The sequence below is a fragment of the Anneissia japonica genome, unplaced genomic scaffold (genome assembly GCF_011630105.1).
Source record: "Anneissia japonica isolate Jap-2015-1 unplaced genomic scaffold, ASM1163010v1 scaffold1792_len1028045_cov167, whole genome shotgun sequence".
Lineage (NCBI taxonomy): Eukaryota > Metazoa > Echinodermata > Crinoidea > Comatulida > Comatulidae > Anneissia > Anneissia japonica.
Window position 1 is genome coordinate 471833 of NW_022742319.1, and position 13834 is coordinate 485666.

At 33.6% G+C, this 13834-nt stretch overlaps 2 protein-coding genes across 4 annotated transcripts in view; one reads left to right on the forward strand and one right to left on the reverse strand.

The window, feature by feature from the left end:
• LOC117119083 (serine/threonine-protein kinase 24-like) overlaps positions 1-9717 on the reverse strand; it is a 43444-nt gene extending 33727 nt beyond the window's left edge. The window contains exons 1-2 of one of the 2 annotated variants that reach the window (XM_033263892.1): positions 9565-9717; positions 8049-8270 (exon numbers count right to left, since the gene is read on the reverse strand). In XM_033263892.1, the coding sequence (XP_033119783.1) occupies positions 8049-8078 (30 nt within the window). In that variant the 5' untranslated portion in view covers positions 8079-8270; positions 9565-9717. Of the gene's footprint in view, positions 1-658; positions 921-8048; positions 8271-9564 lie in introns of those variants that run through there. The other variant, XM_033263890.1, reaches the window with a different exon arrangement.
• A 3062-nt stretch (positions 9718-12779) lies between these two features.
• LOC117119105 (DNA polymerase alpha catalytic subunit-like) overlaps positions 12780-13834 on the forward strand; it is a 24711-nt gene continuing 23656 nt past the window's right edge. For both annotated transcript variants that reach the window (XR_004447131.1, XM_033263916.1), the window contains exon 1: positions 12780-12917. Coding sequence is in view for 1 of the 2 variants with exons in the window: in XM_033263916.1 (XP_033119807.1) it covers positions 12872-12917 (46 nt within the window). In the remaining variant the exon portion in view is untranslated. The remainder of the gene's footprint in view (positions 12918-13834) is intronic.

The following is a 13834-nucleotide window of genomic DNA, read 5'->3' on the forward strand; positions in this document are numbered from 1 at the left end:
TCATTAAACAAAACAGAGTGAAATGTGGTCTAGTATGTTCATGAATTCTTTTTTTTTATTTGTTTATTTTTTATTTTTGGACAGAAATAAATTGTTTGGCAAAGTGTTTTTTAATCACCAAATTTTAAATTATTAAAAGTATAAAAGTATCTTGTTAATTACTGTAATATAAACATACTCTATAAAATTATGAATTAATTCTCCAAATTTTGTTTTTAGCTTTTGTTTCTGACTTTTGCAATCTAATTTATTTCTTAAAGTAACTAGTTTAATATTCATAAGTATATTTATTACTTTTTAAATCATAAACTTGTTTTGTAAAGTGAATGTGATTTTACAGTAGGTGTTGTCTCAACGCCATAATGAAAATTACACATTACAGTACTGTATACTTTTTATCTGATATACAGACTACTGTACTGTATCAACCTGATTAAACGTCAATAGCAACGTTCATTATTACTACATAATGTACGTAAGTTCTCATTGCAGCTGAACTTAAATATTAATCTGTAAAGTATACCAAATATATCAACAATAATACCTCCTAACATAATCAACCCATTATAACAATTAAATTAAGAACAGCACAAAACATTTTCCAACATTTACAAATCTTTTGCATACCATACCTGTCGTTGAATAATGTACAACATACCTGTGGAAAACTTTTAGGAGGACTGTTTGTGTTTGACTTTTTCCGTTTACTTCCAAAAACCGAGGAAAGAAATTGAACCGGTTTGCTCATAATTGTCATCCAACAACAAACAAAACTAATCCTAAATAGTTTCTATTCTTCCTGTATCACCTTATTTGTAGAAACTCCATTATGAAGGATATAAAATGCTAGGTTGAATTAAAACTCAAGTTTTACATCTGACTCTCTCCCTGTTGAGAGGTCAATCTTGGTCCATAGTCCATCTGTTAAATTTATCATAGGCACTTGAGTGTTGCAGTAGGAACAAACATTTCCACAATGTGTGATGACAGTGACACCTAATGTTTACCTATGACATGGTGACGCCCGTTGCCGGTACAAATTATCTATTTTTATTATTCATTGATAAAATTCATGAAATGTATTCACCCAGATTTTCTCTTGAACCCCTGAAATATAATAATCAGGTATGGTATACATACTGGTGAATTATAAATATCCAAACACACTATAAGATAAACAGAATATATTGGTCATATGACATCCATACGGTAAATTATTCGAAGATGTTACTGTTGATGAAAAATAAAGCCGTACTTTCACAATTGCAACTCAGGTATAATGTTGATGAAGAATACAACAAACCAGGATGTGTATGACTTTGACTCCTTGCTCAATTGTTTCAAGATATAGGTACAATATTAAATCCTCAATCAGAAGTGTCTAGAATCTTTTAAAATAAACACATCTGTATGGTACTTGCAAATAAAACAATACCAACTCCAAACTGATGTTAGATAACTCGACCTTATAGTTATACCAATACAAGTCAACTGTTTAAAACAAGACCCCGTAGTTTAAAAACAAATGACAGATCTTCAGATATCCGGCTTTGTTACTAATAAAACATGTGAGTTGCAGAGTGAAACTGTACGAATCCCAGACTCCTTCCTGACACCAGCTCAGCTGTCCTGCGTATGCCGTTAACTAAAAACTAAAGCATGTTTATAATGCCGACTTCTCATAGACAATAACAAAAGGTTCTAGAGTTATCAACACAAAGGATTTTGAAATCTAGAAACTAAACTGTGTATGTACGTATGGGTTAATTGTATGCAAGTCTGCGCATGACTTGTCCATTTCATGAACCACTGGCTTTGTACTTTTAAACAACTTTTGTTTCCTATAGTTCTTTTAATTGTAAAGACAGATGCTACTGAGAAACATGTAATGGGAATCAATTTTTTTTTCTTTAATTTCACTGCTAACCATTCATGTTTAATTCTGCAAACACGTATAAAAATATTACTGCTTTGTGATTATTAAAATGGTTCTATAAATCATGATGAAAATTCAAAAATTAGATATTTCATGATGTGACAGCAAATAGCAATAATATTTACATTATTTTTATTATAATATGAATAATTTTTAATGTTACCCTTAGTCTTCATCAATTAGGATAAATTTTGAATGTCACAGAAGATATTTTATTATTTGACAATTTGTTTATAATTAATTAATCATTTATTTATTATATATTTCTCATGCTCAATTTTTTTCTACCTGAAAAATTGTTTAGCATTTGATTAACATCAAAAATAGGTTGTTAAAATTATTTATTATTTTTATTGAGATACCAAGAACAATTCTACAGTACATGATACAATCATAATCAGGGGCTTTGGATGCTGTTTGTGGTGTGTTTTTGAAAGTTTGTTGTATTTTCTGGTATTGTTAATAAACTATCAACATTCTAACCCAAAAATAGATTCTTATGAACATAAACTTGTTTGAATTTTTTTATTGAGATACCAAGAAAGCCTTATGATACAATCACAATAAAAGCGGTTAGGTTAGGCTCTGTGTTTTTTTTTTTTTTTTTTGCGAACTTTTTTTTTTTTTTTTTTTGTCTTTTATTATTAAATAATAATTTAATACTCAAGATTAAATTATTATTTAATATTATTTATCTATTATTTATTATTATGCCCGTAAGCCTGGCAAAAGAGCAGTCTGCTTTCACCAATTTGCAAGTGTGACAGTTGTCATATGCACATCATTATAGCTCTTGTGTGCGGTAGATTTACAAACAACTTTTAAGCATTTGTGACGCTTGGACACACATACATTGAAGTGAGAAACAAAATTAATTAACAAAATTTTACTTAATTAATTTCATTTGTCACACATATATAGGTACCGTACTCGCGCGAATAAGCGTCCCGTTCAAATAAACGTGAAAATTGTCTTAAGCGTCCCGTTTGCATAAGTGCCCCCTCAATTCCTAAGAAAATTTAATCATACAGTACAGAACAGTACATCACCAACTTAATTTTCTGCATTATTCGCATCTATCTTAGCATTGTCGGTCGGTCAGTCCATCTATCCATCTGCTGTTGGTCTATCGGTCTCCATTACGTTTAACATGGTTTTCAGTTTTGATGCATCTTTAGAATCCCGTTCTTGTTATATTGCTACTCTTTTTGGATTTAGGAGTATTTAATGTCTAAAAATTTAAATACTGTATGGCCATTTTCAGTCAACAAAAATAAACTGACCTCATCACGCTTGTATCTACAGTAAGCAAGAAACCCTGCAACAATCCTACTAATCTGAATTAGCAGACGGCCAACACGCTTACCACCAACACCAACACTAATTTCATGTGCTGTTGTGTAAATACCCCCCAACATTCTTGTCATGAGCCATGCTCTCTCGACGATTACCTTTAGTTCACCGAAACCATCGTTTATCTTCAATGGAAACCATCGTTTATCTTCAATTTAAAAAAAAAAAGTGTCTTGAATTTTTCAATTTTCTATAAACACCCCTTCAATTTTCATCTATTCCCATAAGCGCCCCTCAATTTCCACTGTTTTCATAAGCGCCCCGTTTGATTAAGTGCCCCATTTGAATTAAGCACCCTTAAAAAGAGCCAAAAATATTTTAAGCGCCCGGGCGCTTATTCGCGCGAGTACGGTACCTACCGATAAAGCATGAGCTAACATTTTGAATACTGGTGTGCGAGCATACTGCTAGTGCATAGTGTGCACAAGCCATATTTGTTCATTGTAATAATAATAATACAGTAGTGTATCCATGTAAGATGCTCAGGGCACTTGATGTGTGGACTACAGTAGCACGTACACAATAAGAATTTTTCATTTTCGCAAATAATCAAAATCAAAAAGATCAATAACACAATTTTGTTTAGCTCTGATGAAGAGCTAGAAACACTCAGCTGAATGATTAATAAATCTTTTTTTGTAATTTTGTTGGTATGGGCGGCTGTTAGAGCCTACAGTATATACTTCACTGCCTCTATTATACTGCCCTCATCGGAGTTTTACTGCATATGGTGCACACCACAAAAGGTAACACTTCACTCAAAATATCTGATAATTCTCAACATTATTTTTTATTTGTGCATGACAAGATTTCCAGAAAGTTCATACTCTTACAGTAATAATAATTTACAAGACGTTAACATGGACACTTATTACGCAGACACATCATCGTGTAAATTTAATATTTCCTGTATGTCTATAAAAACCATCATCATGCATTGCATTTTTATAATGCTTAAGCTAATAGTTTAGATAATTATGAACACTGCCAGACTGTAACAAGAGGTGTACTAGCACAATATGGCACTGCAGCAGGGTCAAATACCTACAGTATCACAGGCTGAAACACTTTGCCAAACTGTGCTGTGTGTAATCTATAATCTTACATTAATTGTACAGTAATTTAAATACAAATTAGCTATTAAAAGCAACCTCAAGAGTATTGGTTTCAATTCAGCCAGATGATGAAGTCATTACAATGTTTTCTCAAGATATTTTAATATGGTATTTACTATTTTATGACATCATCACTTTCATATACACATGATTTTCCTAACCTCCATCAATCACCAATAATTTGATAGAAGAAAATCAGAGGCTCTTGTGCAAAAATCTCAATGAACGCTGGGGTTTACATCGCGATGAATGCTTTAATATCTTGTTTTCTCAAGATATTTAATGATATTTACTAATTTTAGTAGTCAGTCGTGACACTTTCATTTTTTACTTTTCCTATCGCCAATCAATCACTAATAAACTGATACTGTAGTATTTTCTGCATCTCTTGTGCAAAAAAAGATTTTTGACATTTTGATGGATGTTTCATTGCTAGCTAACAAATCTGGCACAACGGCGCTGGAACACTCGCATACTACATTTGGAGGCTCGGGTTATAAATGCTGCCAAAAATCTCCTAAATGTTAATAGGTAGGCTTAGGTTAGGTGAGAAAAAAAAAGTTTTATTTCGCTTTTTGGGAATTCTCTACCAAGTGAAGATGAAAACATTGGATGTTAAACATATTTTGCCTTTTATTTGTCGATAGTTGGGATGGCCTACTACTGCCTAACCAATTCAAAGCAGGCCTAGCCCAGGCAGGCCCTTACCTACTGTAATTTCTGTTTTGTCGTCTTTTATTGAATTGAAACATCATCATGAGATGAATAGAGATAATTTTAATCTTCAATTTGCTATAACTTTCTGCTATAACTCTCATGTAGACATACGATAAAATTTGATGCCGCCTTGACTGGATTTCTCATTAACTTGCATCGGATAGGAGTGAACGTGAGAACATGGCTTCTGTATACAAACCAATTGGAAATTATTACCTGACTCATCATGTAAGTACCTTGCCAATGTTAAATCTCAGACTCCCTGGTCACATTATTAATGTCCATTCATCTCTCATCGTCTACAGTACATTATGTATATAAACCAAGTGGATTTTATCATTCTGCTTATTGCATTAATAATGACTGTAGAGTCCGTAGGGAGCTGAAGATAATAAATTACTCAAAATCAGTCCATTTACAATTTCAATTTATATTACATTATCCTATGAGACAATAGGTATTTCTAACACAGTTTTTGCAAATGAAATAAATTTATTTCTCTAAAATATATTAGGTAAAACTGATTATTAGTTTTAACCAAATTCTTTTAACATCATTTTTACGAATTAATATCATTGTTTTAATGAAAAAACATGGTGTGTGGTATAGTATAGCAATAAGATTAAAACAAAGGGCGGATAAACTCCTTAAAGCCAATGGCCAAACCATGCTTAGTTTTTAAGGAGTAGGATTAGTTATAGTATCATTCTATTTTGTATTATTTATGTTAAGCGCAAAGAGGTCTCTATGATATGCGCTCTATAAGTCGACCATTATTATTATTATTAATATAAGTACATTTTTATATCATTGCTTGTGTTATCCGTGAAGAGTACTAAAATTAAAATTGTCTTTATTATCATGGTATGATGTTTAACAATGATTTATTTTTCAAATCAAAAAGTATATGTAGTGTATAACAATTGAAGCCTGATACAATACATATTCAAATTATGAAACAAACAAAAACACAACAAACAAGAAAGGAGGATATCACTCAGAATTTTACCCCCATATCCGTCAAAGTAGCAAACAATGGAAGTTCCCAAAATATACCAGTTTCCTGAACCTAAATAGGAATGCTGTTAATATTATATTGTGCTAGGACAAAGGTGTGCTATTGAATAACGCCTGGTATTTCATGCACCGATGACCATAAACCAGTCACTATTAAAGACCATAGATAAAATAATAGTAGAACACAACTATTTTCTCTATGCAAAACTACTTAATAAAAGACTACTGTAGGCCTTACATTTTTTGTGGCTGATTATCTGGAGTATGCCTATATATATTTTACTTTAGTACCAGTGGGTAACATGAACTTGTACTGTAATTACCATGAACAGAAAAATTGAAATAAACGAATGAATAATATTAAATTAATATCCAATAAATAATGAAAATAAATGTAATTAATAAATACTGATGTTAATGATCAATATAATAATGACAGAAATAATTTTTAAAAATATATCTCAAAAAAATATACTAATTAAATTTATTTACTGTAGTAATGCATGGTAGCAGAGTGTTGACTTATCCTACAGTAGGTGGTAGGTACTTGAACCCAGCATACTGCCATCTGGGTACCTGCGCGTACACATTTGTGGTGATGATCAACATCTCAACATCTCAACATCGAGAGAGCACATTTTCCTTCCCTTTCGTGTTTGCGGTTTGTTTAATGCCACTTTTGGCTGCCGTCTCACTAAATTACTTAAACGACTTGTTTGTTTATTTTATTTTTGTTTAGTTCCTGTTTTTCAATATGATTAGTGGTCCGACACTGTCAGCGCCTTGAGACAATTTTATTGTGGAAAGCACTTTACAAATATTCTACCAATTACTATTAAACATATAAATACTTAGTCTTTTCATTTATTTATTTTTTTTATTATTGTTGATGTCAACGCTATTACCATTGTTTCTCTGGTAGGCATTTTGTACAAGGACTATAAAACTATGAATTATTAAATATTTATTTTGTGCAATGTGTTCTCAGTATTCAGTTCAGTACTGTCATAGCATTAATCAAAAATCAGAAGTGATACTGAAATTAATATAATTATTTAACTCAGCTTGTTCCAAATTCATGCAACATAATCATCAATATACTATTTGCACTGTTTTGTTTTTGCTTTGCCAGTGTTGGAATTCATAGACTATTTATGCAGTATAGTTTTATGATACATGTTAATTGTTACTGGTCACAGTTGTTGTTGTTGCATTTGAACACAAAATATTTTCTGCTGCCCTATGACTCTAATAGTATTAGCATACACAGAGTATAGAACAAGAGAGCATAGGCCTACTCACATTTGTAAATACGTTACTCCCCTAGTTACAATGGAAGTTGCCATTGTCGTTAAGGAGTGCGCCCACTATGTACAGGTTCACAAGAAGTGCACCCGCTTCAATGGTATGATGATAAAGAAAAATAAAGAAATCTACCACCATCTATGAAGGCATTGTATCATGTGGAAAACTGATATAAACAGACAAACAGACCATTCGCAGCAGGCATCCTACACTGGTTGTGTATGACGTACTGCTTGTTTACGCTCTCGATAAGCGTAGTTGGCTCTCTTGTTCTAAATAATCTTTGTCGTACAGTACTGTTTGATTCTATTGTGCTATTAATAATCATATACACAAAATAGCATAAATTACTGGATAATATTAACTAATAACTATGAAATTTGAACTACTGTAATAAACCTCACAGGCAGTTCTCACAGCAGTTAGTCACGATAACCTAAATAATCATGTATGATTTTTATTGAAATACAGATTAAAATTACCAGTAAAAGTGCTAGATTTGGTAAGATGAAATGCACTCTGTAAGTTGTACAAATGCAGATATGAATGAGAAAATTGATGTACCTGTATGTAATGTATTAATATGAATGGAGGAAATGTCTCACCTTATCTGAAGCAGATGATATTGCATTCATATTGGTATTTACCACTCGGCAAAGCAGCCTGTCACCATAACCTCAATCACCAGATATTTACTGGTTTGATGATACTGTTGGTCAAGAACTCAAGAGTGTTGATATGTATTCAATTCCAATTTTGTTGCCGTTCTGCTTGGTGTAGGCCTACTTATTAAATGGTAAAGTAGAAATGCAAGCACTTGTACACACCTGTAACGAGCATATAATTGATATTCAAAATTCAAGATTCATATTATTATTAACTTGTCCATGAAAAATACAAATGTATATAAAAATGGAATTTTTTTTGTTTGAATACATAAGTGTATATTGCCAAATACAATTTGAAATATATTAAAATAAGTAAAACATCAGTAAGACACATTTCATTTTTTTTATTTGTTCACTTTTATGTATAATAGCACTCTGAGAGATTATTATATGGTGCTATTATTATTATTATTATTATGAAATATATACCAATATTAGTGTCCAACCAGAAGGGCAAACAATTTATGATAATAATATTGCTAATTGAAAAACTTTTAATCTGTTAAACTTGTGTATGTTTACTTGAACTTTAGTAACGTTTTAAATGCACTTTGTAATGCATGAACCAATTATGCATGCTATGCACATATCCAATAAACATGGCCTACTTATTTGGATAAAGAGATTTCAAATAAAGACATGAGCCTAAACAGACAATCATAATGACTCAAATTACCATGAATACACATAGTCGTTATAATTCTCTGATTTAGGCCTATTTTATTTTCAACAAGTAGTAATGTAAATTCATAATTTTAATAATTTAGCAATAATTATCTGGAGACTTGTCCTTGAAAAAGATATAAGAAAAAAAGAATATTCAGGCTTCAAAACTTGAGTTGACAGGGTCTGAATTCAGTCAATGAATGATTTTATTATTCAATCCTGTAAAGGGCAACCTACCTTGGCCACTGATGGACTTTGATGAAATAAAATTTTTTTTAAAATTTAAAAAAATGATAGCCTCTCTAGCCTAGTTCTACCATACTTACCATACGTAGAGGCCTAGGTAGGCTAGGCCCTAGCCTAACTAACAGTACAACAACATGTTTTTAAATTAAAGGAAAACACAAAAATTAGGCCTAGCCCCGGCCCTAGTAGTAGTAGCTAGTAGTATATGCCTAGGCTACTAGGACCTAGTCATATATATCATTTAAAGTTTCTTACGCCGTTATCTTTGCCTAGCCTAGGCTACTTTCAACTGACTAGGTCTAGGCCTAGCTTAGGGCCTACCCGAAGAAAACGGGTAACAAGTGCATCGCCACTGTTGCACCAAGCGTACACACCTGCTGTGCTAAGCATCTGAACACCCTGGCCAAACCGTGCTTGACAGCCTGTGTAAGAAGTGAAGGAACCCGAATAAACGAAACCGCGGGCCCTCGCTTCGTAAGCCAGACGTTAATTTCTTATTAATTAGTCAAAATTACAGAATTAAAATGATTTATATACGTACTTTATTAAATCAGTGTCTCCTATCACTGAAACAGATATAATTCCACAGATGGTTAATGACTTAATGTAGCTAATTTTACAGACGTTTGCTTCCTTATTACTTCAAATCGAACGCCGCCATTTTCCTTCGCAGGGGTGATCGACCGACCGATTCGACACAGCGCGAGAGGGTGTGGTGCAAAATACACAAAATTCTTCCGCAAGTAAACACCTTTCGGTAAATAATATAATGAGAAAAATCCTGACTAGAAAAGATACAACGAACTGTTATTTTTATAGTAGAATAAACGCGAAAAATCTAAGTTATACTAAACACAGTGATCAGCGTGAACAATATGGCACATCAGTAATTAGTCACAACTGAATTCTGTGTCGTTAAAAAATATTATATATTCAATATAATTGTATAAACAATTATTAAAAATACGATAAGCGAAGTAATAAATGGGGTAATACAAACATATTCCAAATGTCAGTGTGTATATATTTTTGTAAATTTATAACCGAGATGCATATTAAACTGACTTGTCTATTTGTCCAGAGAGATATGATTAAAAATGCAACGTGTCGTATTTGAAAAAATAAAAATTTGTGAAAGTTAGGACGATATAAATAATGTTAAATTTCTTCGCCAATACACAATGTGCTTACATAATGTCATTCATTTTGCACAGGCTACCCATGTAAGAATTCAATTAAAGTTCGGGACTGCCCATTCTTGGAAATGTGAGCATTGTAAAATTGTGGCTTCTTCAGAAATCTCAACTTCCGTGACGCAGACCACGAATTTGAAATCATGACCTATCTATTATAATATTATTAGGCCTAAATATCAGTGGCAGATCCAGGAATTCGAAATAGAGGGGGGGGGGCTACTTTCCCAACTTTGGGGGTCTATACCTCAGCCCCATGCATAAAGCGGGGCCGCTGAGGTAAGAAAATGTACGATTAAGGCACCTCTTCGGGCCGGAATGGCACTCTCAGACTTAATTTTGAATATAATTTCTTTTTTTCTCCATTATTTATAATTTTGGAAAAATCCGTCACCGAATATCATTGTCAATTATATAGTTAGGAACGCACAGTGGATGATCAGTGGAGATGTGGGTAGCCGGGCCTCATGGTGAATCTGTTTTTTAGGAGATAATCCTATAAAATAGTCTCGAAGTGCAATTTTCGGCCATCTAGAGGTGTCATAATTCAACGTTGGCTAGAGGTTGTAAATATTAGATGTGATTATAGACGTTGTCTCAATGTCACACTAGTTGTTGGCCCGACGTCGGTAAACGTTTGAAATGGTGTTTGGTTAAAACCGTTGGCCCGACGTTGGTTAGAGGTTGTAAATATTAGGATGTGATAACAGACGTTGTCGCAACGTCAGAGTACTTTGTTGGCCCTACGTCGGTAAACGTTAGTGAAGGTTGGTTACAACCGTTGGGCCGCCGGCGTTGGTTAGAGCATGGAGGTATTATTGAGAAGGAGANNNNTACGCGCTGCGGCAACTTTGATCTTGGTTCATTTGCATAGCGCTGCGTGCGCGTAGCTTTGCCGAGTGATCTCCTTCTCAATAATACCTCCATGGTTAGAGGTTGTAAATATTAGATGTACGGTAATTAAAAACGTTGTCCGACGTTTCTTAGAGGTGTAAATATTATGTATGATTATAGACGTTGTCGCAGCATCACAGTACTTTGTTGGCCCGACGTCGGTAAGAAATAGACGTTGGTTACCACCGTTGGGCCGACGTTGGCCAGAGGTTGTAAATTTCAAACGTTTACCGACGTCGGGCCAACAGAGTACTGTGATGCTGCGACAACGTCTATAATCATACATAATATTTACAACCTCTAAGAAACGTCGGCCTAACGGTGGTACCCAACATCTATTCAAACGTTTACCGATGTCGGGCCAACAAGGTACTTTGACGTTGCGACAACGTCTATAATTATATAATGGAGGTTGGTTACAATCGTTTGGCAGACGTTGGTTAGAGGTTGTAAATATTAGATGTGATTATAGACGTGGTCGCAACGTCACAGTAGCCTACGCTATTGGCCCAGGTTTGCTTGCTATTCAATATCCACCACCCACTAAACTGCCTTTAAAAAAAAAAAAAAAAAAATTGGTTTGTGTGAGAATCGAACATACAACCTCCAGGTTTGCTTGCTATTCATTATCCACCACCAACTAAACTGCCTTAAAAAAAAAAATAAAAAAAAATTGAATTGAACACACAACCACCAGGTTTCCCGTAACATGATTAGTCTATTTTTTTTCTAATTTGCATAATGAATTTTTCTAAAAATTTTTGTCTATTTAAAAAGAAGTGCGTTAGTTATGGAGATGGTAACAATCAAAAATCGATTATAAATTTAATTCTACATTTTCAGACAAAAAAATAAACCCTCTTGGCCCACGGACCATTTTTGACACCATGACCATGCGTAATATTAACTTGCAGTGTATATATACAAAGAATTTTTTCTAGTAGAATCACAGTTGACTAACTGGTACTTGGTGTGGTACTAGGTTTATCGAATTAATGGCTTAGGGGCCGCGGTTTACCTCCCTCCGTTTAGTCATGCTGAATCAGGAGTAGTAAACTCGGCGATCGTGGGTTCGATTCCCACACGGGGCAAGTTTTTTTTAAATAATTTTTTTTATTTTTTTAAGGTCGTGGGTTCGATTCTCACACGAGCCAGTAGAGGTTGGATCCGGGTTGGTTTGCCTCTCTTTAAATGTTTCCGCGACTTTACCGCAGATCGGCGAGACATAGGGCTACTGCATTGGTCTAGTCCTATTAGAAAAGACCATATTTTTGAGGAAATCACTGTAGGCATAAGGCCCCATAAAAAAAATTGTTAGTTTATCACCCCCCTCCCTCATTACTTTTTGGGAAATAATGTTAACGGTCGTTTTCCCATCAGCCACCTCCTACCATATATTTTTGTGAGCTCCAAGTCGTTGTGAACATTACAATGCAGTATATTCATTATTACAAATACGGACAGAAATTGATAATATAAAGCAAATACTTAATATTAAAGTAGTACAGTAGGCATAAATAACTGAAAAAATGTAAATACAATTATCACCTACTGAACTTAAATAAAAAATAAGGGACGCCCGCAATCGGTTGGTCAAATGCAAAATGTGGCTTTCTAGTTTTACTGTTATGCTCTTTGTTCTCTTGACGACTTGAACATCTGAAATAATGGTTTGTTCCAAAGACCTTTGCCCTTTGTGTTCGCGCTTAATTCGAGTCGAGCTGAGCTGGACGACACGAAGAGAGACGGGAATTAGGTGAAATGGCATCAACAGAAGATTCTTTCCAAGGAGCTGATAATCTGGATGGTAAATAGAAATATCCAAACGAATATGTTAAGTAACCTATAACAGGCTATATACATTGTATTGTATTTTATAATAATATAATATGCCCTGCCTACACCAGCCAAGAGGTTAGGCTTAAGCTGCCCTAGGCCTAGGAGACCTAGGTCCTAGTATAGGCTAGTCCTAGGAGACCTAGGCCTACGCTAGCCTAGCCTAGGAGGCCTAGGCCCTAGTGCCTACCTACCTAGCTAGAGTAGGCTAGGAGGTCTAGCCTTGTACAACTTGTAGCCTAGTTATAGGTAGACGGGTGGTAGGTATGTTAAAGAAAAATTAAATTTGATTGGATGTCCACAATACTGATATCACAAATTCTACCAAGTGTTATATAACATTAAAAACGTTTACAAAATTAAATTTGGTTGTATGGTTGATTTTTAATGATTTTTTAAAATATTTAATTATGGCGAAAATTCGGTAATTCTCAATTATACACGGGTATATTAATCGCAAAATATCATTATAATAAATCGAAAATACTAAGCAATGATTATATTGGACATATTCATCAGTAATACAGACTTTATGTGTAAATTTAATAACAATTATGCCGTTTGAATCATCCTCCAATGTACACATCTTTCGATCAGCGGACATTTTTATGCATCGGACTCGAGAGTCGTAAGATTTGAGAAAATCAAAAAAATTGTTGAGTAGCATCAGATCTAATTCATACTTGGCATATATATTAAATATATAATTCTTAAAATTACAGGATGGTTTTTAAAATTTACAGAGCCTACAAAATATGTGTAAATGATGCTTTATTTCAAAGAAAAAGTTCCGTAAACTGTAACTCCGTGACCGATCAATGAAAAAAATATTTTTAAATAGTGCAAGTAAACTTTGACCTGTTTACTTTGTAAATAAGTTCAAAGGTT